At 52.2% G+C, this 23,741-nt stretch overlaps 1 protein-coding gene and 1 long non-coding RNA gene across 4 annotated transcripts; one reads left to right on the top strand and one right to left on the bottom strand.

Moving 5' to 3' along the window:
- The first annotated feature begins 1,880 nt into the window (after nucleotides 1–1,880).
- Nucleotides 1,881–4,152, top strand: LOC125551621. Its single transcript, XR_007302951.1, has 2 exons — nucleotides 1,881–3,488; nucleotides 3,930–4,152. It is a non-coding gene; the product is annotated as an uncharacterized LOC125551621 (long non-coding RNA).
- Nucleotides 4,153–4,344: 192 nt separating this feature from the next.
- LOC125551620 (acyl-CoA-binding domain-containing protein 6-like) lies at nucleotides 4,345–23,207 on the bottom strand. Of its 3 annotated transcripts, none has more exons than XM_048714882.1 (16): nucleotides 23,062–23,207; nucleotides 22,510–22,631; nucleotides 9,659–9,737; nucleotides 9,414–9,572; nucleotides 9,219–9,296; nucleotides 9,021–9,125; nucleotides 7,655–7,721; nucleotides 7,530–7,591; nucleotides 7,306–7,445; nucleotides 6,957–7,083; nucleotides 6,770–6,884; nucleotides 6,498–6,586; nucleotides 6,015–6,098; nucleotides 5,038–5,799; nucleotides 4,897–4,956; nucleotides 4,345–4,751 (listed from the first exon to the last, which is right to left on the bottom strand). In XM_048714882.1, the coding sequence occupies exons 2-16, from the start codon at nucleotides 22,554–22,556 to the stop codon at nucleotides 4,671–4,673; spliced, it is 2,055 nt and encodes a 684-aa protein (XP_048570839.1). In that variant the 5' UTR covers nucleotides 22,557–22,631; nucleotides 23,062–23,207; the 3' UTR covers nucleotides 4,345–4,670. The 3 variants fall into 3 exon arrangements, with proteins under 3 accessions (XP_048570839.1, XP_048570840.1, XP_048570841.1); XM_048714883.1 differs by having other exon boundaries at nucleotides 9,659–14,264; nucleotides 23,062–23,162; XM_048714884.1 differs by lacking the exon at nucleotides 23,062–23,207 and adding an exon at nucleotides 22,903–23,047 and having other exon boundaries at nucleotides 9,659–14,264.
- Nucleotides 23,208–23,741: the final 534 nt, after the last annotated feature.

The following is a 23,741-nucleotide window of genomic DNA, read 5'->3' as shown; positions in this document are numbered from 1 at the left end:
TCCACCGCCGCAACTTTCTGTATCCACGAGATCCCATCTTGGGGCCTGTTCCGGAGCTCCGCCGGAAGAGGGCCGTCATCACGGAGGGCTTCTACATCATCATAGCCTCTCCGATGAAGTGTGAGTAGTTTACCTCAGACCTTCGGGTCCATAGTTAGTAGCTAGATGGCTTCTTCTCTCTCTTTGAATCTCAATACAAAGTTCTCCCCCTCTCTTGTGGAGATCTATTCGATGTAATCTTGTTTTTGCGGTGTGTTTGTTGAGACCGATGAATTGTGGGTTTATGATCAAGTCTATCTATGAATAATATTTGAATCTTCTCTGAATTCTTTTATGTATGATTGGTTATCTTTGCAAGTCTCTTCGAATTGTCCGTTTGGTTTGGCCAACTAGATTGGTAGTTCTTGCCATGGGAGAAGTGCTTAGCTTTGGGTTCGATCTTGCGGTGTCCTTACCCAGTGACAGAAGGGGCAGCAAGGCACGTATTGTATCATTGCCATCGAGGATAACAAGATGGGGTTTATTTCATATTGCATGAATTTATCTCTCTACATCATGTCATCTTGCTTAAGGCGTTACTCTGTTTTTAACTTAATACTCTAGATGCATGCTGGATAGCGGTCAATGAGTGGAGTAATAGTAGTAGATGCAGAATCGTTTCCATCTACTTGTCACGGACGTGATGCCTATATACATGATCATGCCTAGATATTCTCATAACTATGTTCAATTCTGTCAATTGCTCAACAGTAATTTGTTCATCCACCGTAGAATACTTATGCTCTTGAGAGAAGCCACTAGTGAAACCTATGGCCCCCGGGTCTATTCTCATCATATCAATCTCCATTACTTTAATCTTGCTTTGCTTTTTTACTTTGCTTTTACTTTTTACTTTGCATCTTTATACCAAAAATACCAAAAATATTATATCTATCAGATCTCACTCTCGTAAGTGACCGTGAAGGGATTGACAACCCCTAATCGCGTTGGTTGCGAGTAGCTATCGCTTTTTGCAGGTACAAGAGACTTGAGCGTGGGTTCCTACTGGATTGATACCTTGGTTCTCAAAAACTGAGGGAAATACTTACGCTACTCTGCTGCATCATCCCTTCCTCTTCGGGGAAAACCAACGCAAGCTCAAGACGTAGCAAGTACAGGAACAAAGCATTAGCACATAGTGAATACATGAACTCCTCAAACTATGGTCATCACCGGTAAGTATCCTGATTATTGTCACTTCGGGGTTAACGGATCATAACACATAATAGGTGACTATAGACTTGCAAGATAGGATCAAGAACTCTCATATATTGATGAAAACATAATAGGTTCAGATCTGAAATCATGGCACTCGGGCCATAGTGAAAAGCATTAAGCATAGCAAAGTCATAGCAACATCAATCTCAGAACATATTGGACACTAGGGATCAAACCCTAACAAAACTAACTCGATTACATGATAGATCTCATCCAACCCATCACCGTCCAGCAAGCCTACGATGGAATTACTCACGCATGGTGGTGAGCATCATGAAATTGGTGAGGGAGGATGGTTGATGATGACGATGGCGACGGATTCCCCTCTCCGGAGCCCCGAACGGACTCCAGATCAGCCCCCCGGGAGGTTTTAGGGCTTGGCGGTGGCTCCGTATCGTAAAACGCGATGAATTCTTCTCTCTGATTTTTTTCTCCCCAAAAGCAAATATATAGAGTTTGAGTTGAGGTCGGAGGAGCTCCAGGGGGCCCACGAGGTAGGGGGCGCGCCCCCACCCTCGTGGACAGGTGGTGGCCCCCCTGGTCTTCATCTTTTGCAAGGATTTTTTATTATTTCCGAATAGATGTTCCGTGAAGTTTCAGGTCATTCCGAGAATTTTTGTTTCTGCACATAAATAACACCATAGCAATTCTGCTGAAAACAGCGTCAGTCCGGGTTAGTTCCATTCAAATCATGCAAGTTAGAGTCCAAAACAAGGGCAAAAGTGTTTGGAAAAGTAGATACGTCGAAGACGTATCACGAGCGCTGGTGACCCTCGTCGTATTTCCCTCACCGGAGATCAGAGCGCCGCCGCACACTCAGGCTCGCCGGCATCGCAGACCCGCCATGGCTCCTAGGGCACGCCATGGCATGGTCCTCAAGCTCCTGAAGCCGTGCGACCTGGCTGCGTCCGGGGATGCTGGAACCGTCCCGTCCCGGTGCTGCGACCAACAAGTACCCAACCCCCCTGCTACAACGGCGCACCTCGATGGTGGTGTTGCAAACAGCACCAGGGGATGCTTCAACCGCTTGAAAAAAAGCTTCAAATGACATCGGAAAAAGCTTCAACCATGAAAGAAGCTACAGCCGGCTTAGAAAAAAAGCTTCAGACATGGAAAAATGCTTCATCCGGCGTCAAGAAAAGCTTCAACCGGTGTAAAAAAATGTTTCGATCGGAATGGGAAAAAACTCCACCCAACCCCCTGCTACAACGGCGCACCCCGACGGTGGTGTTGCAAACAGCACCAGGGGATGCTTGAACTGCTTGAAAAAAGCTTCAAATGGCATCGAAAAAGCTTCAACCATGAAAAAAGCTACAGCCGACTTAGAAGAAAAAGCTTCAGACATGGAAAAATGATTCAGCCGACGTCAAGAAAAGCTTCAACCGGTGTAAAAAAATGTTTCAATCGGAATGGGAAAAAGCTTCAACCATGGCAGAAAAGCTTCATCCGGTGTGGAAAAAAGCTTCAATCGGTGTGGAAAAAAGCTTCCGCTATGAAACTTTCAAAAAACGAGCGTTGGTGAGAGCTACGGGGCGACAGCGAAAGCTGCAACAAGCGTTGACGAGAGCTACAAGCGGGTATGGAAAAAGCTTCAACGTTTGCAGCTATGGCGTGGTCAGTTGTAACTCCGGCAAGGCAAGTAGAGCTCGGGTGGCACGGATTCATGCAGATCTGGCCGAGGGCGGCTGGATCGGCTAATTCCCGTGGTCGCGGCGCCCTGAGACAGCAATGGTAGACCATGACGGGGGCCTGAGAAAAGAAGCAGAGAAGAAGCGAGGGAGGAAGAAGAGAAAAGAAGGAAGGAGAATAATAAGAGGGAGTCTGCGTGCAGGCACTTTGACCGTGTGACGCGTGACCGGCTTGGCCGGCGCGCCGTTTTCAAACGTTTCCCATCCTGCATTTACCGCGCCCACCATCGCACGTTCGGCCACTCCCCACACGACCCGAGCTCGAGACCATGTCCTATAAGAACCCCATGAGCTCATCTGGATTTTTGCCCCAACTTATGTCGTCCCTCGCCGTTGGGCTGCGCCTTCGTGAACCCACCTCGTACGCCTTCTGCCAGAGCCGCCGCCAGCCAAATTTCTGTAAGCCACCCCCACTAACGCCTTCACCACATCCAGAGGCACCCCGCCAGACACCCTTCGCGCCTCCAAATTCAACACTTCCCCCAGAGCTCGAATCCGTTGAGGGTCGAGCCTCGTCGTCGCCGCGAGCTCGACGTCGGGAAGGTGAGCACGAACCCGAGCGCCCCACTTTGTCTCTTGTGTTTCTCGGGTCCACGCGTGCATGCCTGACCTAGCTGCATGCGAGGAGCGCTTGGAATCGACGAGAGTGTCTTCACCTGAAGATTTCCGCCGCCCGTCGCCCCCGACGTCCCCGAACCAAGCTAGCTGCACCAACCAACTATTACCGCTTTAGATCCACCTTAGATAGCACACAACATTAATGCTATTACTGCTTTACCCCGTGTCAGGAGTCCTATGTGAAAAGTAGGTCCACCTTAGATAGGATACAACTATTATTGCTTTCTGCAAATGAAACCAGCCACCACTTGTCCCAAGAACATAATTTAGATTTTGCTTATATTTCATTCAAGTGAAACTTGCCATTGGATGTATTGACCCTTATGGCTGTAAGGTATCTTGATGCTGTAACATATCATGTTGCAGGATTGTCCGCATCGAAGGAGAGACACAAAGTAGGGTTATGATGCTATACTCAAGTTTTAGCTGTGAAATGAATGCCACAAGATAATATTGTAATTCCGTTGCATGATTGTATAAGCTAGCCTTGAGCTAGATTGGTATCTATTCTAAAGAGACTGAATCTATGATGTAATACTATGACTGCAATGCAATATTATGACATGTGATGTATCTTGGTATTTGATCATGAATTGTGCACGACAGCTATTGATCCAGGGACTAGAACAGAAAATAGAGAGATTCATGTTCCTTATCCGGGACCAGGTCGCCACAAATTTGCACTACATAGGTCATAAACATGTTATTTTTGCCATCGAACACACGGGCAAATTACTAGTTTAAACTGAAAAGAGAGAGTTTCACGCTCTCTCAAGAGAAGTTTCAAAAACAAGGATATGCACATTACTAGATCAGACAGTTGCAAATCAATCCACATCTCACAACCTTAGTATCTAGCACACAATCCTCCCTACGATGGATCAGAACATATGCATACCTGGGGCATGTTCGGTTCATTACCGTGCTTGCCCAGTTTGGTCGCCACAAAAGATGTGAATTCACACAACCCAGGTGTGGCGAAGCATGGTAACCAACCAAACACGCCCCTGATGTTTTGACGCAAAAATAGGCATGGTAACAATTAGTTTACATCAGGATGCAAGGTATTCGCATCATTATCCACATTTGAGATTTGACCTGTGGAACCTAGAGATTCTGAGGTTTTCTTTGTGTAGGTGACCGTCCATCCATTGATTGCAGCCTTTGCTTCAGATGAAACACTTCAACCTGGCAAAGCAAATATCACAGATGCAAATGTAAGTAAAACTGGATATCAGCATGGCAAATCATGAAAAAATGGAAACTGCTATTGGCAGTCCCTCTGTATCTACCAATCAGGAAAGAACCTGATCATTCAACGCTGCCATTATACCTGGAGCTGGAATGCCCTCGCGCGCTCTCCTGCTAGAACTCCGCGGGTCGAGTAAAACTCCTGTTTAGGGGGTAAAATAGTCAGTGCAACTGCATAAACACTGGTACAATGAGAGATCACAGGGATTTTTATTTTTTTTGCCTTCTGAGTTTCATCCATGACTGCCTTCAAGAACGCCACTTCACGCTCGAGCCGCACGTTATCAGCATGGACAGTGTTTGAGGCGTTGTTCAAATCTTCGTGTGCCTGTTCTAATCCTCCCACTTTCTCCTTCAGCGCCACAACCTCCCTGTCTCTCTCAGCTAGCCTCTTCTCTAGCTCTTCCTTCGTGTCAATGACCAGAGATAAGTTCTTTTCTGCTTCGTCTTTGCTCGCCATTGCAGCTGAAAGTTTCTCTTCCAGCGCCATGTTTCTCCTGACCAAGTTTGCGATTTTTGTATCATGTTGATGGTTAATGTCAGACGAACTTCTGCCCACCCTCTTCGTTTTAGCATCCGCATCTGGAGAATGATATGTGTCACTCCGCTGCTTTTGGTTTGCGAAGGATGGTAGCTCAGAACAATCGCCAACATCCTTGTACTTGTCATCGTCGATTGGCTTCTGCAGTTTTTGGGCCAGGCTGCATTCCTCCTCCTGACGGAACTGCCTGCGGAGTGATGAGCCGCCCACCTTCGAGTTATGTAGGAGTGAATCAGGGAGTGATTTCCTCCCAGATGAGCTTTCCACTGTTGTCGCGAGACTATGCCTTGCTACAGAGTTAGAGTACAAAGGATCGCAGTTGTTGAGGTGATCCGCGAGTTCCTTTGAGCTAGGAGAAGAGTCCTCATACATTAAGGGTTCTGCATCAGGGGCAGACCGCCAACTGAAACAATGTTCATTTTGCAGCACCACTAGTACTTCGACCTTTGAAAACACAAAATAATCTGAATTCAGGAATAGTAGCTTGATCAAGAAACAGTTCAAGTGTTTTCTAAGCAAAATATGAAATAAAAAAACAGAACTACATTTTGAAGCAAATATCAGAAAATCCCCTTGCAACGAAAGAACAAGAAATTGAAGTCCAAAACTCCTGATGCTAAAACCGGCTATTCTCTTACTTAAAAAGGTTAGTTTTTTACCTTATCAGATGGCTCCTTTTTGTTTCCTCCAAATGAAACAAGAACAATCTTATCCCTGTAGTACAAAGGAACCATGCTGAAACCCTGCACGAGTTGTATCTTCAATTGTTCAGCAACTAGAAAAATGGCATCACTGGAATAACAGGGATTTGAATAGGATTTGCTTTTGGAGAGTGTTGTTTCTGCTCTACTTCAGCATGGATTACATAGGAAACAACTACGATGATCTTTATTTTTCTAGTAAGGGGGGCGTATTCGACTCTAGTTTTCTAGTTAAAACCTTGTCTAACTCCTTAATTAATGGATGAGGCAAAAAAAATTGCCTCCATTTCGAAAAAAATATGGTACAATAGGATTACATAGGAGAATACAACTTTATACAATACTAAACTTTGCATTCTGTACATTTTAGGAAGGTTGAATATGATACAATACATGCCTTCCAAGATCACTTGGAATCCATCAAGGATGACTTGCACTTACTTTCTTGGTAGTGATGGAGGAACTAGGAGGTACTACACAAACAGACCACTTGGATTCTAGGACATCAAAGACCCAAGTTTCAGGATGACCTGATAGAGACCGAGAAGACTTGTTAGAAAATGACCAGAATCCATGGTTCAAATGAAGCAACTCTTTTAAGAAATGAACACACTTCTGGTTAAGGGTTAGAAATGAAACTGAACCACTCATATGGCACTCATATGGCATATTATATACAATTTATGAATGAGAGCATCACATTACAAACTTACGCCTTTTCTTGCTTCCACCCCCTGCTATATACCATTTCGTCCCACAGAGAGCTCCACAGCAACCTGCCCGAGGTGATGGATGATGACCATGTGTTCTCATTCTTGACCATACCATCTAACAAGAAGAATGATTCTTTCAGTAGGAGATCAACAAGATTTTTTTTTGCAGAAACCTGATCGAACATACTGTTTCAAAATCTAGAGCGTGGACATCATTCAAGGTCTTGGATTTTGATTGGCCTCCAAAAATCAAAAGAATTCTATCATCGTAAAGTGCAGCAACATGATTGGATCTTGGAGAAGGTCCAGCACCTCTAAAACATGAACTTGGCTTAGTAGCAGAAAATAGCACATCAAATCAAGAGAAGCATCAAGAAGGTTCTATGCATTGAGTGTTAATTAAATTGTATGTATTGGTTCTGCAAATAACTATGGACAAACCAAGTGTAACTGAAAAAACATTCTTACTTGGCTTCTTTTTTGTTTCATTTGTTTATAGACATAACACTTCTTAGTTTTAGAGAAGAATGACTCACTTATAGTTCAAAGGAAGCCATGTTAAGGACTTCAGATCAAACATATGAAGGTCATGTAGTTTCTTCCCTTTGGTATCCTCGCCCCCAAAAAGAATTAAAACAGGGCCTGCTCTAGTCACTGTATGACCACTTCGAGCCACCTGAAATTATCAATTGAGGAAAAAACTTCTCTCATTTTGCAATGAACATTTGAGCATTGTATAAATCAATGTTCGAATATGTACCGGAATGTCGCCCTTCGCTTCCATATGCGACCAGATCTCGGTTTCCGTATTGAATGTCCATACTGCGGTAAAATAAATGATGAAGTCCAAATTATTTCTGCTGAAAGTTTAACATTAAGTCAAACCTGATATCCGGTCAGAAGATGGCTCGGTTTTCCCTCCGACAAGAATGACAGTCTTGTCCCATGGAACCTAAGATTCAAAAGAAAACCATGACGAATGTAACAAAATTCACTCAAAGCGCAGCCCACCTCTGGAACTCTGGGCATGCATGTGTAGCACCTCATTTTGGGCTTTTGTACGCATTTCACCTAGAGGTGTAGTGTTAACCCCTAAATGCTACCAATTGGGCAAGCAGGCATTATATGCATGCAATGTGGTATTAAGGGCTGCAGAGTTGCAACTGAAGACAAAATGAGAAACGAGAAGTGCTAATCATTGTTGTAGTAATTACTTCGGCTCTACTTGAGGTCCCACCCTTATCCTACATGGCCCGCCACATAGGTAGTCAACAAAAGTCAAGGACAGTCAACACCAGTCAAAGCAGTCAACAATAGTCCAAACTATCCCCCATGGGTTCAAGCAAGACACCCTAGTCAACGAAAGTCCAAGCCAAGCTTCATGGTCAACAAGTCAAAGGAAGAAGACCACATAAAAGAATGAGTCAAAGTTGAAGGCAAAGGAACAAAGAATAAGTCCAAGCAAGGCTTCGTGATCAACAAGTCAAAGGAAGAAGCCCAAGCAAGGAAGCCCACGAATAGTGTAGGGCTTCTCCCTTGCCACAACCCACCTCCTAGCCCAACTAGAGGTACATGGGCCAAAGAACGGAAAATTCCATAGTTCTACGCTCCTAACTCCTCACTTCAAGGGTACCCTTTGTCAAGGACCCCTAGGCTATATAAGGCCCCCCATGGGCATGTAAATCACTTACTCCCACATGAATAAACTCAAAAGGAGGGTCGCTCTCCCAGTAGCTCTCTCAGGAGAGTTAGGAAGGTCGAGATTCGGAGTCCAAGGGACCTTCAAAGGCCCGGATTAGTCGGGCCACACTAAGTGTTCCATGCGTCAGGCACCACTCTCGACGACCCTTCCATAGGACGTAGGTCGCCCTCCCACGAGGCGACTGAACCTATTTAAAAAACATCGTTGTGTCACTTTGAAAAGTCCGCCGTACCCACCCCCGCCTACTAATATTTAACCACATTGCTAAGGATACCCCTACTCGAAAGTTGATTCTTGAACTTCAACAATCATCATTCTTTATTTTCTCAAAAATCACCATTCTTTACCTACATTTTTTTACAAATCATTCCATGGTTTATTATTCACCAGAGTATAACTTCCAGTAAACTTAATAAAGATAAGGGACTTATAACCCAAGCATGCACCAACTGACAACCCTGAAATGCACTACTAGTCTAAGGATATCATATGAGAAATTGAAGAAAAAGACCAGAGTAGTAAAAGAACAATGAGCTCCAAGAAGTATACCAGGCAATGTCCTTTGCATGGTCGAAACTGCGCACAACGTCCACCTGGTGATACACGAACTTTAGAAGCCACAGAATCCCATGTAAGCTTGTCTAAGCTTAATATCTGAAGTGTATATAAAGATGATATCACGAAGTTAGCTCAAAACTGACATAAGGCCATGACAGATAGGCTCGTCTAGAAAAACAACATCAATACCTTTGTATCATCCAGCAAATGATTACCGGAATCTCCACCGAAGACAATCATTTTGCTCCCTACCATGGCTGCTGCATGCTGTTTGAAATGGTAACCAGATGAATGTGTTATAGAGGCTTCCGTATAGAAACCGATAATGATGAAAACATCACAACTTCCTATACACTTCAAAACATCAATAAGATGGTTAATTACATCAAAACGAGGACTCGGTTTATCCCCGTCCGTTGACAATACTGCCCAGTTCTCTGAGTTTTCAAATGCACGGCCATTGAGGTCAAAAGTATCAGAGGAGCAACGCCAAGCAAGGTCGTCAGGACGGCCACTCACCGACGTAGCCACTGGTTCTTCTCCCTGAACAAATAACCATTTAAACACAATAGAAATACAGGTGAGTCAGAAACAAGTGAAGTAAGTGAACAAGAATAGCTCACACTCACAGTGAGGTGACTGGACCGCTTGGTGGGATGGGCAGGACTCCGGGGGCCATGGAAAGGATCATGCAGATGACCCTTCAACCTGTAAAATCACAAGACCATGGAAAATGTGAGAGCTAAGAGTACAAAGAAGCATCAAATTAGGAAAATGGGGCTGGGGAGTAAATGGTTCTGTTTCGTCACATTTCGACCTTCTCTCCTGAGAAACAGGAATCTTATAAATGAAGAGGAAGGCTAAGATGGTCAAGCAAGGCTAGGTTACAAGAACGAACCCAGATGTCTATAGCTCACAGAAACTAAAATCACTTGGGGCGTGTTTGGTTGCGTGCATGAGGCCCGGCCTGGCTCGTGCGGAACGCCTGCTTTTACTGTTCGGCCCGCATGGCACGAAACTTAAAGCACTCCTGGGCCTGGTTGCCTGGGAACGCTCGAATCGGCAGTTTCTCCAGGGCCAGGCCCGAGTGGTGCACGTGGGTGGCGGCGGCTGCACGCGCGCGGCCACACTCGAGAAGCCGCATTGCTTCCCGAAGCGCCGGCAGTTATTAGCCTCACCACCCCTCACCGCTCCCTTTTCCCACTCTCCCCCACTCTCCCAACTCTCACCGGCGGCGGCGGATCGGAGCAGAGCAAGAAGACCACCAGATTCCATCACCGGCGAGCGGATCATCACTTGGCCCGCGGCAATGGCGGTAAGCATTTCTCTCTGTTCGACATGCGGTACTTTTTCCTGTTCGATCCGGCGATAGATTCGATCCACGGCGGAGGGGAATGGGGAATAGAGGTAGATAAGAATGTAGAGGTAGTTCATACGAGTTTATAGTACTTCAAACTAGTTCATGGAAGATCGGAATAGAGGTAGATGCGGATGCAGAAGGGGGATTGGGGGTACACAACGGACACCGGCTCACCGCGGTGGCCGTCACGGGCGTGCGAAGCGGCGGGTCAAGCCGTTGGCATTCATCTTCTTGTTCATCGCCGTGCGGGGTGGCGGGTCGTCGTCGTCGTCCTCGGCGGAGTCGAGGTCGATCTGCCAGGTACGACGGCCTGGCTCCGGCGCCCTTGCTGGCATCTGCACCGGTTCTTCCTCCTCCTTAGGCTCCCCACCGATGACCGACGGCGGCGCGATTGCCGTCTCCCAGTACACTGTGGCACGGCGGTCATTAGGAGCCCAGTAGGTCTTGTACTTGCACCACTTCTTCCTCTGTTTAGCGCCGTCGGAGACGGCCTGATTCATGGCCCAGCGAATGATGTCAACTGCCATCGCGCCCTTCGCTGGGTCAGGAATCAGCGTCTTCAGCTCTTGTGCAGTGGCCCTCATGAGCACTGCATCAGATTCCTTCTGCATGTCAGGCATGGAGCCGAAGTTCGAGCACACCTCCATGGTGTTCTGGAACTTGGTGCGGTCACCAGCCGACCACCCGAGGAAGAAGGCCCTCCAGCCAATACCCCAAGGGAAGGGGTTGGCGTTGTAGTTGTAGCTAGAGCTCATGGCGATGGAGAGGAAGGTTGACAGTGAGAGAAGAGAGGGGGTGGGTAAGTAGTGCTGGGCAGGGTGAGTAAATATAGGAGCGATGGAGAGGAGGAGAAGAGTGACAGTCATGCCGTTTTAACTACATGCTCTTCAATAAGCCATGAACACTGTGTTGTGCCTGACTCCATGAATTGTGTGCAGATCGAGGAGAGCAATGAGATGGGCACGGAGGTGCTCCCGGCCGTTGACAACAAGGGCAAGCAGCCCCTTCATCCAATGCCCGACGAGGTTGTGCTGCCGCCCACCACCGAGGAAGACACGAAGACGCCTGAGGTTGGCGACGACGAGGGCATGGAGGAGCCCCCCGGCAACAAGCGCCACAACTACGGCCACTACCATCAGGAGGATGGCCCAACTCACTTCTGCAAGGTCATCCTTGCACCGAAGCTTGAATGCATCCCCATGCCCCTGGACTTCACCAAGCACTTCGTCGCGGTGCCGACGGAGTTCAAGCTTAGAAACAATACCGGCTGCTCCTGGAAGGTGACGGTGAAGCTGATGAACGGCAGGATGACCCTGGATCAGGGTTGGGCCACCTACACAGTCGTTCATCATATCAAGATCGGCTACATGGTGACGTTCAAACTCCTCACTCCCGACACCCTCAAGGTCATCATCTTCGACGACGATGGCATTGAGGTCGTCAACAAGTGCGGGAAGCACGACGAAGCCTTCGCCGCCAGGGACTAGGGCCGGGGCACCTCCTTCCTAAGTACTACGAGTCTGCTTTGATCTGTTTATGTTTATGGTTTATGCTTGAACTGTTATGAAGTGTGGTACTACTTATCTGAAATATGTTGTTAAGTAGTTGATCCTCTGTTTATACTCTGCTCTGCTTATGATGTGTGCTGAGGGGGTGGATTTTCGTGGACCTGAGTTTGAAATGAGCTCCCGCGACGCCCCTGGCGACCCGGCGCCCGCGGCCGCCCTTCCCGCCGCCGGCGGCCTCCTCCGCTGCTCTCGCACCCCTGGCCTCCCCGTCCGCTGCCCCCCTCCCCCTCTCCGTCCTCCTCGCCGTCCCCGGCGTTCCGTTGGGCGGACTTGGCGGAGTTGGCCGATGTGGCGGCCGGCCACCCGGTTGTGCGTCGGGACCCCCCGGCTCGGCCAGTCGTGCCCCGGGTGGTCTCCACGCCCCCGCCCCCGCCCCGGGCCGGTTGTTGTGATGCTTTCTTGCGCCCTCGTCGTTCTACCGCGATGCCCTCGCTATTGACGCCCAGGAAAGCCGCCGCCTTGGGACCCAGGACCGCTCGCCGCCGCCTCCGCGCTCCGGCGTGGGGTGTCCCGGGGCAGTCCGACCAGGGGCTGGCGTGCACGTCCTGGCACCTTGCAACGGTTGCCTCCCCGGCCGTCGTGCCTCGAGCGCCCCCACGCCATGCGGCGGGTTCTCCGCCCATCCGTCGCGTCTCGCCCTTCAGACCCTTCATCGCGACATTCGGGTCTTCCGCGCTGCGCCTGTCTCCCATCCGCGTTCCCCGAAGATCATGGCCCGCTCCCCTGGTGGCCCCGGCGCCGGCCGCGGCGAGGACGGCGGCGGCAGGGGAAACCCTCGCCCCGTCCTCCCTGCCTCGCTGGCTGGACCGTGGTGCCCTGGGCCGAACGCATCATGGGCCTCCCCCCCTGCGGGCCGCCCCCTCGGTCTTGGGCCCCCCTCCCGGATCAGCTGCTGGGCCGGTGTCGTGGAATTGTCACGGCAGATGTCCTAGATGCCAGGACTTAGTCGTGAGGCCAACGCATCTATGTGGTAGCTTGAGAGGGGTTGAGCGGGAGCGAGAGACGCGAGATTTTACCCAGGTTCAGCCCCTCGCGGTGGAGGTAAAAGCCTACATCCTGCTTGATTAATATTGATGATGATGATCTCGGTTACAAGGGCGGTGTTTCGCTATCTCTCATCTCGAGAGTCATCGATTTCTCTGTGTATCTAGACTTGTAAAAACTTCTCCTTCTAGGGGTGCCCTGCCCCTCCTTATATATATGTTTGAAGGGGCGGTTTACATGTAGAGTCCTAGTAGGACTCCAACTACTCTTGTAAGAAATAAACTCCTTATGCCTTTCATCTTAAACCGGACCACCATAACGTGAACCGGCCTTCTGGGCCTTGAGCCTTTTGGGCCTCCGGGTCTTGTCGTTCCTCTAACCCGTCGGCCGGGTTACCAATGAATGACCTAGCTCGGCCGGGTCATCAGTGAGTGAGAAATCTGGGCGGGTCATCTGTTGAACCGCCAAGTCAGGGTGGGTCACCAGTGAATCGCGAGGTCTGGCCGGGTCATACTTCCGGCCGGGTCATACCGCGGGGTATATCCCCGACATTAGCCCCCAGTTTAATTTGGATTTATCCATGTTAAACTGATCCTGCAAAATAAACACAAAAACAAATTTGACAGGTTGTGCTCCGGATTAAAAGTTTTTCTGAACCGGCACCTGTTCATCCTTAGATCCTTATCATTTCCTTCTTCTGGAAAGTCCGGGTTAATAGGATAACTTCATAATCAATTTGATGATATTGGTTTCTCATAGAAATATTGCAAAGAATAATTTATTTGAATCAGCTCCCAATGCTTAAAAATATTGGCTTTGAAATACTTATCTGGTTTTCAGCCGGTTTGAAGATGTAGAGCTTGCCGGTTTATCATCGCCAAAGCCGGTTTATCATTGCCAAAGCCGGTTTATCATTGCCAAAAATTGTCGGTTTATCTTCAGCCAGTTTAAGGATGGCACCGGGTCATAAGTTAACATCCAGCTTGAAAATATACCTCTTATATGCTTATCACTTGTAGCCCCCAAGACTTAAGAAGGTAGCATAGCAACAGCTTAAGACTTGCTTCAATATAAATGCCACAACCTTGAATTGTTGACAGGAGCAATTGGTAGCCCCCAAGAGCCGGTTCATTACAATGTGATGAGTCAGGTCTTCAATAAAGTGAGCAAAAATGACTTTGCATTAGCCCCCAAGTGTCATGTTGCATGCTGGCAGTGACATGGGACTTGTATATTTGATGTAATCTCAACTTTGAAGACCAATATTTTTTAAACCGACGTTTTGAAGGCCGACTCAAGTGGATTATCTCTTACTATATTTCTCTACAAGAAAACCAATGTCAGCAAATTGATTCTAAAGCTGGCCTATTGACCCGGATTTTTCAAAAAGAAGTATCTGGATTATTTGCATTGACAAAGTTGAAGCATATCAGCTAAAGAAGATTTTCTATGGGGATATGGACATATTTATATCAACAAGGAAATGACAAGGACTTAAAGATTTCAGGTGACGACTTACAAGAATATTTAACCCGGAGCACAACCTGTCAAAATTGTTCTTGAGTTATTTTGTAGGATCAGTTTAAACATGGATAAATCCAAATTAAACTGGGGGCTAATGTCGGGGATATACCCCGCGGTATGACCCGGCTGGATGGATGACCTGGCTGGGACTTGGTGACTCACCAGAGACCCGGCTGGAGCTAGGCGACTTACTGGCGATCCGCCCGGACATGGCGGTTTACATGTAACCCGCTTGGACATTGTGACTCACTGGAGACCCGACGGGCGGATCAGACGGACGACAAGGCCCAAAGCCCAGCAGACCGGCTTATACTCTAGTGGGCCGGCTTAAGTCGGAAGGCATGAAGAGTATTCCCTTTACAAGGAAGCAAGACCCGTACTTGTATCCGACTTGTAATAGAGAATAAGTTAGTTCTAATCCTACTAGGACTCTACATGTAAGCCGCCCCTTCAACATATATAAGGAGGGGCAGGGCTCCCCAAAGAGGGACAAGCAAGAAGAAACAATCTCTAGGGCTAGACACAAAGAGCCAGCTTACCGACGACTCTCTCATGAGCATAATGAGATCTAGCCGCAAATAGCATGTAGGGTTATTACCGGATGATGTTTTCCGGGGCCCGAAGCTGTCTAAATCCTTGTCTTATGTTGCGTCTCTCGATTCCGCTCAACCCCTCTCAAGCTACCACATAGATGCGTTGGCCTCACGACTAAGTCCTGGCATCTAGGACATCTGCCGTGACAATTCCACGACAGCCGGCCCACTCGGCTCGCCCGGCTATTTGGCTCCCTGCTGGGCTGCCTCGACCCCCATCCCCGCACTCCTCCTCTGTTTCCTCGTCAGGAACCCTAGCGGTCGCGCCTCACTCGCTCCCCGCCGCCGCCACTCCCCCCGTCTGCCCCCTCGCGCCCTCCCTGTCAGCACCCATGCCGCGCACGTGGGGGGACGACACCCCGCGCCCCAAGAGGCGGGCTGAAGACCACCGCACTGCCCCCCGGCCCTCTCCCGAAGCCACCCGCCATGAGGATGACCTTCGCCGGCAACTCTCATCCCGCGACTCCCGTCGTTCCCCTCTCCGTCCCGACCGTCGCTCGCCCCCTCGCTCCGGCCACCGCTCCCCGCCGCGCCGTTCTCCGGCCAGGGCTGATCGCCAGGACCGTTCCCGGTCCCGCTCGCCCGAGCCCGCTCCCGAGTGAAGAACGCAGCGCTGCCGCTTCCCGTCTCCTCCCCGACGCCGGGACGGTGGCCGCTCGCCTGGCCGCGGCGGGCGCTCCCGCTCAACGGCCCTCGACCGCCCCCCTGCTGCCACCTTCGAGGCACGTCGCCACCAACCCCCTCGCTCCGTCCCTAGCATCCCCCCGGGCGCTGCCGGGGCCGGCCGGGCCTAAGCGCAAGAAGAAGCAGGGACTTGGCCAGGGAAACGGTCAGGCCATGGTCTCGGCTCCTCCATGCAACCCGGCCGCTTCCGCCTCGACCGCCCTCCTCCCGGATGACCCCGCCGCCGACCTCGTCAAGTGCTTAAACTGCGGCCTTGCTGGTCACTCCCAGGTGGCCTGCACTCGCCCCCAGTGCTGCTTTGTGTGCTCGGACCCGGACCACCCCGCGGCTCTCTGTCCCGACCGCCCGGTTTCGGAGGAGCTGATGATGTACGGGCATGGAATCAAGGGCCTCGGCTACTTCCACATCGAGGTCCCGGACCTCCCACCGCCCACCCCCTCGCTACTTGCCATTGTCTCCGTAAAGGATGGGGTGGCGTCTTCGGAGATGATTGAGGCCGAGCTCAACCATCTCTACCACTGCACCTGGGACTGGCAGGTCACCCTGCTGTCGGGTAACCAGTTCTCTGTGGTGTTCCCCGACGCGGTCAGTCACGGCTACCCGCAGCGGCGACATCACCCTCGCGCTCAACAAGCTCGTGGTGGACATCTTCATGTCGGTCCGGGATCCCCTTGCCGTGGCTGTCCTGGACACGACATGGATCCTCATCGGCGGCCTCCCCGACATCACGCGCTCCGAAGGGTTATTCGAAACATGTCCCGCATCCTAGGCAAGGTGGTCGTGGTGGACGAGCTTTCTCTCCGCAAGGAGGTGCGGGTCAAGGTTAAACCCCTGGACTCATCCAAGCTCCGTGCCACGATCCAAGTGTTCTTCAACGACCAGGGCTTCCACCTCCAGATCTCTCCCGAGACGCCCAACCACATCGGCCGCCCCCGCATCCCCGACAACTGCCTTCTGGGGGGCCCCGACGGTGGGGGCCTGGGGGGTCATCGCAGCAACCGTGGCCCCCGCCATGGCCCACCACTCCGGCTCCGAGGACGACGATGAGGAGTACGAGGACAGCCCCCAGCATGAGCCACCCCCCACTTCCTCCCGGGGTGGCGCTAGGGCCGGCCTCTCGCTCACGGCTCCCTCACTCCCCTCCGATGGTAGAGATGTGTCGGGCTTGAGCCTTCAGGTCTTCCCCGCCTCGTCTCTGCGCTCCCCGGATGGCTCCATCTCCACGCCACTCCCCTCTGCGTCCAGCCCGCCCCGCCGTGCGGATCCGACCCTCCTTGAGGTGGGGGGTGCGACCTGGACCCTCCTCCCTCGTCCCCCTGCGCCGCTCAGGGCCTGTCAGACCGGGAGGGATCTGATCCCCCTCCTGGTGCGTCCAACCCGCCCCATCCTGACCTGCCCACGCCTGCGGCCCCTGCCCTGCGCGAGGGGGTGGGTGCAACCGGGACCTGCCCCTCGCACTCCCTCTCGCCGCTCTGGCCCTGGCGGACCCCGAGGTGACCGATCCCCCTCCTGGGTCCGCTGGGACTCCGTCCCCGACGCCGCAGGTCGTGGTCATCGTCAGGCCCGCGTCTCCACCTACCCCGCCTCCGAGCTCCCTCTGCCTTGCCCTCGGTGGGGTGTCGGCCGTGGTGACCACCCCGGCAGTCGCCCCCCCCCACCCCTGCCTCGGACCGCGGCCTACTCCAGGAGGGGATCCACTCCCTCCTCTCGCCGTGGCCGGTCCATCTCCTTCCCGGTGACTGCCTCCCGCCGGAGTGCTCGGCTTGACGCCGCGCGTCCCGATGGCAGCCCGACTCTGCTCATCCACGAGCAGGCGGAGCTCCGGGCTGCGGCCCGGAACCTGGAGCCAGGTACACCTGCAATCCCCCCATCCATCACTTCTTGCTCGTTCTCTGCTCTTGAGTCGGTCCCACTTGGTCAACTTGTGAAGGTCGCGACCGACTCTGCGATCACCTTCAAGGGCAAGGTGGCTCCCCCCTTAGTGCAGATCGAGGCCATTAGGGCCCGCGAGATCCTAGACGGTAGGCTAGCGGAAGCCCGGGCGGCTCTGCTCTCACCTTTCGTCCCGACTCCGGCTACGGTAGATGCCACCCCGGCACCCCCCCGGCGGCTGGGTGGCCTGCGTCCGTTGGCTGACGCCGACCTCCGTGGACGCACTCTCTCCCGACCGCAGCTCTCCGCGCTCAAAGCGCATCTTGTGTCCTGGGGTCAAGCAGCCCCCCGATGGATTCTTAATGCGCGTCCTTTTCTGGAACATCCGCGGTTTCAGCCATGATGGCCACCGCCGCCAACTCATTGAGTACATGCGAGAAGAGCACATTAACATTGTGCCATTCAAGAAACCATGCGCACGGAATTCTCCCTCCCCGATCTTGATCGACTTAGCTCCCACCTCTTTGCGTGCCATTGGCTCCCTTCTAGTGGGAGCACTGGCCACTCTGGTGGCATCCTGTTAGGTGTTAAGGATGCCACCTTCGAGGTGGGGAGCATGGACCGAGGCCAGTTCTTTGTTAGCATGGAACTCTTCGAACGGGCCCTCAACTTCAAGTGGGAGGTTATTATCGTCTACGGCCCCGCTGACCATAGTCGGTCTGCCTCCTTCCTCGAGGAGCTCCATCGGAAGGTTACGGCCGCTACTCTTTCGGTGGTGGTCGGGGGCGATTTTAACCTCCTCAGATTCGCGGAGGACAAGAGCAACTCGCATGTTAACTTTGCCCGCATGCAAATGTTTAATGACTGCATTGCCAACCTTGGTCTCCGTGAAATAGATAGGGTGGGTGCCAGGTTTACCTGGACCAACCGCCAGGCTTCTCCGACCCAGTCCGTTCTGAACCGGATCCTAGTCTCCTCAGAATGGGACCTCCGCTGCTCCCTCTCCTCCCTCCGGGCAATCACTCGGATTGGCTCCGACCACGTCCCCCTCCTCCTTTCCTCCGCCGACGAGCGCACCCCGAACCCCCCCCCCCAGTTCCGGTTTGAGACTTTCTGGCTGTCCCAGACTGGTTTCGTGGAGGCTGTTGGCGCGCGTTGGGTCGAGGCTCGCGCCCAACCTCAGCTCCGTCCCCCCTCGGCCATTGATTCATGGCAATTCTGTGCCAAGCGGGGCCGGCAGTTTATGAAGGGGTGGGGCACCAACCTGGGGCGTGACCTCCACGAGCGCAAGAAGACCCTGTTGTCCGCCATCCAGGCCCTGGACCTGCGCGCAGACGCGGTTGGCCTCTCGCCTGAGGAGTGGCTCTCCAGATACGACTTGGAAGACTAGCTCGCTGTCATCTACACCGACGAGGAGGCATATTGGCGCTTGCGCGGTGCCCAGAAATGGGTCTTGAAAGGCGATGCGAACACGGCCTACTTCAGGCCATAACGAATGGTCGCTGCAGACGCAATACCATCCCCCTCCTTTGGGATGGAGGCACACTGCTGCAGTCCCCCGTGATATTAGAGCTCATGTCCATGGATTCTATAGGGCCCTCTTCTCCGCCGCCCCTCAGGGCGGCTTATCTCTGGCCCATGACTGCTGGTCCGGCCGCCAGCGTGTATCCGACGTGGAGAACGTGGCCTTTACGGTCCCTTTCTCCGAGGGCGGGGTCTGGGCTGCCATTAGCGGCATGAATCCCACCTCGGCCCCGGGCCCGGATGGCCTCCCGGTGAAATTCTTCCAGACATTCTGGAATGTGATCAAACCTGAGATCATGGCCATCTTTGACGAGTTCTATGTTGGGTCCATCGACCTCAGGCGCCTCAAATAAGGGATCATTTCGCTCATCCCAAAGGTTCCCGGGGCATCCGACATCCGCCAGTTTCGTTCGATCACGATGATTAATGTGATCTTCCGCATTCTGGCAAAAGGGTACGCCAATAGGGTAACCCTTCTTGCCGATCTCATTACCCACCCCAACCAATCCGCCTTCATTCAAGGCCGGTACATTTTGGATGGGGTGCTAGTCCTTCACGAAGTCCTGCACGAGGTCCGATCCAAACACCTCAAGGCGGTCTTCCTGAAGATCGATTTCCACAAGGCGTACGACACTTTTAGCTGGCCCTTCCTTCGGGAAGTTTTGCTCCGGAAGGGCTTTGACGAGCGGTGGATCACCAGAGTGATGCAGATGGTCTCCTGTGGTCACACGGCCGTGAACATCAATGGGGAGATTGGCCCTTACTTCCCCACCCTTTGTGGGGTTAGACAAGGCGATCCGTTCCCCCCATTCTTGTTCAATATGGTTGTGGACGCGCTTGCCGCTATCTTGGATAAGGCCAAGGCCGCGGGCCATATTCGTGGGATCACCCCTCACCTGGCCGATGGCTCCGGGATTTCCATGCTCCAATACGCCGACGACACCATCATCATGGTTGAAGGCTCGGATGCAGACATCGCTAACCTGAAGTTCCTCCTCCTCTGCTTCCAACAAATGTCTGGCCTTAAGAGTGATGTGATGGTAATGGGTTACTCCCCGGCAGAGGCCCTAGACATCGCCAATCGCCTCAACTGCCGCCTGGGCTCCTTCCCCACGACTTACTTGGGGACACCTATTAGTGACTCTCGTCTTACCGTTGCGGACTTGCGCCCTACGGTGGCCAAGCTGCAAACGCGCATCGAACCTTGGCAGGGTAGGTGACTGTCGAAGGCGGCCCGGACGATTCTCATCAACTCCTCCCTTTCCAACCTCCTCTTGTTCCTCATGAGCTTCTATAGCCTTCATGAGACTCTTCACCACGAGATCGCCAAAGTCCGATCTCGCTTCTATTGGGCTGGCGATAACAATAAACAGAAGTACCATATGGTTAGCTGGCCAGACATCTGCAAGCCCCGTGATCAAGGAGGCCTCGGTATCATGTGCTCTAAACGCATGAATATTGCCCTCCTCTCCTGTTGGCTCTGGCATATTTCGCAAGGGCACGGTGGCCTCTGGTTAGACATCATCCAGAACAAGTATCTGCGCGGACAACCCCTGGCCTTCTGTAAACGGTCCGGGGGCTCCCAGTTTTGGCAGTCGGTCATCCAACTGCTCCCCGTCCTCCGCATTGGAACCTCCATCAGTGTCGGATCGGGCACCGCGACGTTGTTCTAGTTTGACCGTTGGGCGGGAGACTCCCCCTTCGCGGCTCGCTTCCCGACCTCTTCATCGTCGTCGTCCCCCTGATCTCAGTTGAGAGGGCCCTTATTGACCTAGGGCGCCTTGCTTTCCGGAGGCCATTTGGGCCTCCAGAAGCCGCCGCTTGGCAGGAGCTGCTTGATTGCGTCGCTCTCCACGAGCCAGTAGTGGACGCTGGCCCGGATGAGGTGCGGTGGCGTCTTGAGCCTTCGGGCCAATTCTTCACCAAGTCCCTCTACCGGGCCATTGCCCCCTCCTCCGCCCCTCCCCCCTTGTGGCGGTGTGGTCCATCCGCCTACCACTGAAAATCCGGATATTCATGTGGCAATGGATTCACGGACGGCTTCCATCTGGGGTGGAGGTACGCAAACGAAATGGCCCGGGCTCCGGCATCTGCCCGCTGTGTGGCACCCCAGAAGACTCGAATCACTTCTCCTGCGTGTCTGCCCAATTCGTGTGGAGCTGCTTTCGAGAGGCAGTGGAAGGTGTTTGGTGCCACACCAACTTCCCCGACCTCTACGTCGAGCTCCTGACCTCCCCCACCCTCTCGTCACATTAGGTGGCTTGAGATCGGGGCCCTCGCGTGGACCCTATGGACGATCCGCAATAAGCTCGTGATTCAGCGCACCCCTCTTCACCGGGCCACTGACGCTCTCTTCAAACTGTCTGGTTACTTGCAGCTCTGGCGGCCGCTTAGCCGCCCTCAGGACCGGGACGCCATCTCCGCCTTCATCGCCGACCTGCGCTCGATGGCCGTCCGCCTATCGCCGCCACCCCCGGAGCCAGATTAGACGCCTGGCTTGCTCTCCGGCTACGGCCTCTTTTCTCTCTTTTGTTTTTTGGGCTTGTTGAGCTATGCCCTCAGCAGAACCTTTGTACTTCTTGTTGTATGACTTGGGTGTGTGTGTGCTGAACTAGTCCGTGTATGTGTGCTCTGGCGGTTTGCTTTATTTATAAAGCGGGGCGAAAGTCTTTTTCGGTATGATGTGTGCTACATGGTTGTGCCGAAGTGTGCTGGTAACCTCACCAACTAGCCAAAGAGGTTACCACACACTAGGCGTTGCATACAACCAAACACCATGCCTTGGGTTTGTCCACTAACATGCAGGCAACCAAACACCAGGCGGTGTGGTTCAACCCATGCAGGCAAGAGGGCATGCAGGCAATCAAACAACATGCAGATGGTGCATTTGAGGCTGCATTTGCATGGCCAGGCTGAGTTGAGAAGGCTATGCCATGCAGCTACTGTAGACTACGGCAACCAAACACGCCCTTGACCAAAGATCACACGAAAATGTATGTCAAGTACTCGGTGACTTGAACTTGATTCACATTTATTAAAAGGCCGTGTCCTGTGTGCATCGTATGATGCAGAGGCCAGGGTACTCCCCTTTTTAGGGGAAAAAATCACACAAAAAGGATATATTAGTTCTCCTTCCTGAAAATCGTCTAAATGCTCAGGCGACTGACCATAGAATCAGCAAATCTAACTAAGATCTCTCCTAAAAGGATATCTATAGATATCAGTAAAGAAACCAGCCCATTATTACCTAAAAAAAGAAAAAGAAACCAGTAATACTAATTAAGAGAGAAAGAAGAAAAAAAACCGGCAGTAAAGAATAGGGGAGCTTAGATTTATGAGCGGATCCTGATAGAAGGGAACCAAAATTTGACCTTCCCAGCTTCATCCGGCGACGAGAGAAACCGAACATCTTGGGCATTCCGGCGTCTTGATCTCCAACCTGTTTCCCTTAGAAACGGAAGGGCGAAACCCTACTAGCGCAAACTGTTCTCACCTGCAAACTCGGAATGCTAGGGTTAGCCGAGTAGGCTATTAGTTAACGAGGACGAAAAACATCGTCATGTGAAAAATACGGGAAGAAGTCAAATCTTTTTTCCTTTTTTGAAAAAGATATTGTCATTGGAACAGGAAATTCAGGGGTGGGTGGTGGGTGGGCGCGGGGGGGGGGGGGGGGGGGGGGGGGGGGGGGGGGGGGGGGGGGCGCAAAGAGAAACCAACCAATAGAGTACCAATGCAAAAACAGGGGAGAGAAAAAGAGAAAATACTTTATGCAAACAGCGCATCTCAGGTATTGTGGCAGGAAATGAGGCTCTCAAGAACAAGAAGCAACATCGGGCATTGGCGGAGCCAAGAAGCAGGCAGGCACGTGCACAAGTAAGAAGAGTGAAATGAGGATTCGGATAGAAACACAAGTTAACCCCTACCTGTTGTTGGGTCGGAGCAAGAGGAGAGAGCTCCGGAGGGAAGGAGGGCCAGTGACACAGACCTCTCGCTCGGAGCGAGAGTGAGAGAGAGGGGGGGAGGATGGGGGAGGGGGGAAGCCTCTGAGCGGGACCTGCCTGCCTGCTTTGCAACTGTGCCTGTGCGGAAAGTTTTACAGGAGACGTGTTATTTACGGCATCTCCAGCCGTTGGCCTCTCAGGAGGGGCAAAAAATTGTCCCCTGGGACGCACCGGTGCTAAATCGTGCACTGGGGGCGTGATGCCCCCAGTCGTGACCCTTCGTGAATTTTTAAAATATTCAAATTCGGCATAAACACAACGCAAACACGTTTGAGTTCGTTCAAATTTAAACATATTTTATAAAAAAAGAAAAAACTATCGCGGGCCTCGCCGCCCGCCCACGCGGTTCTATATGCCGAGGAGGCTGTAGAACCGCATGTAGTCACCGCCGTCGTCGCGTCGTTGTCGTCGTCGCCCCCGCCGACGCCTCCGCCGTCCTTGTTGCATCCCTCCCCCGGTTGGCGCGGCGGGTTGGACGGTCCAGGGTCGTCGCTGTCGAGGACCACGACGCCGTGCTCGTCCTCGCGCCCACGCTTGCGGGCGGCGATCTCCTCCAGGGCCCGGCGCTGCCGGGCCATCTCGTCGCGGAGGTAGTCGTTCCG

This window comes from Triticum urartu, chromosome 4 (assembly GCF_003073215.2).
Source record: "Triticum urartu cultivar G1812 chromosome 4, Tu2.1, whole genome shotgun sequence".
Classification (NCBI taxonomy): Eukaryota; Viridiplantae; Streptophyta; class Magnoliopsida; order Poales; family Poaceae; genus Triticum; species Triticum urartu.
The sequence above is the reverse complement of the archived record's forward strand: the minus strand, read 5'-3'. Positions and strand labels throughout refer to the sequence as shown.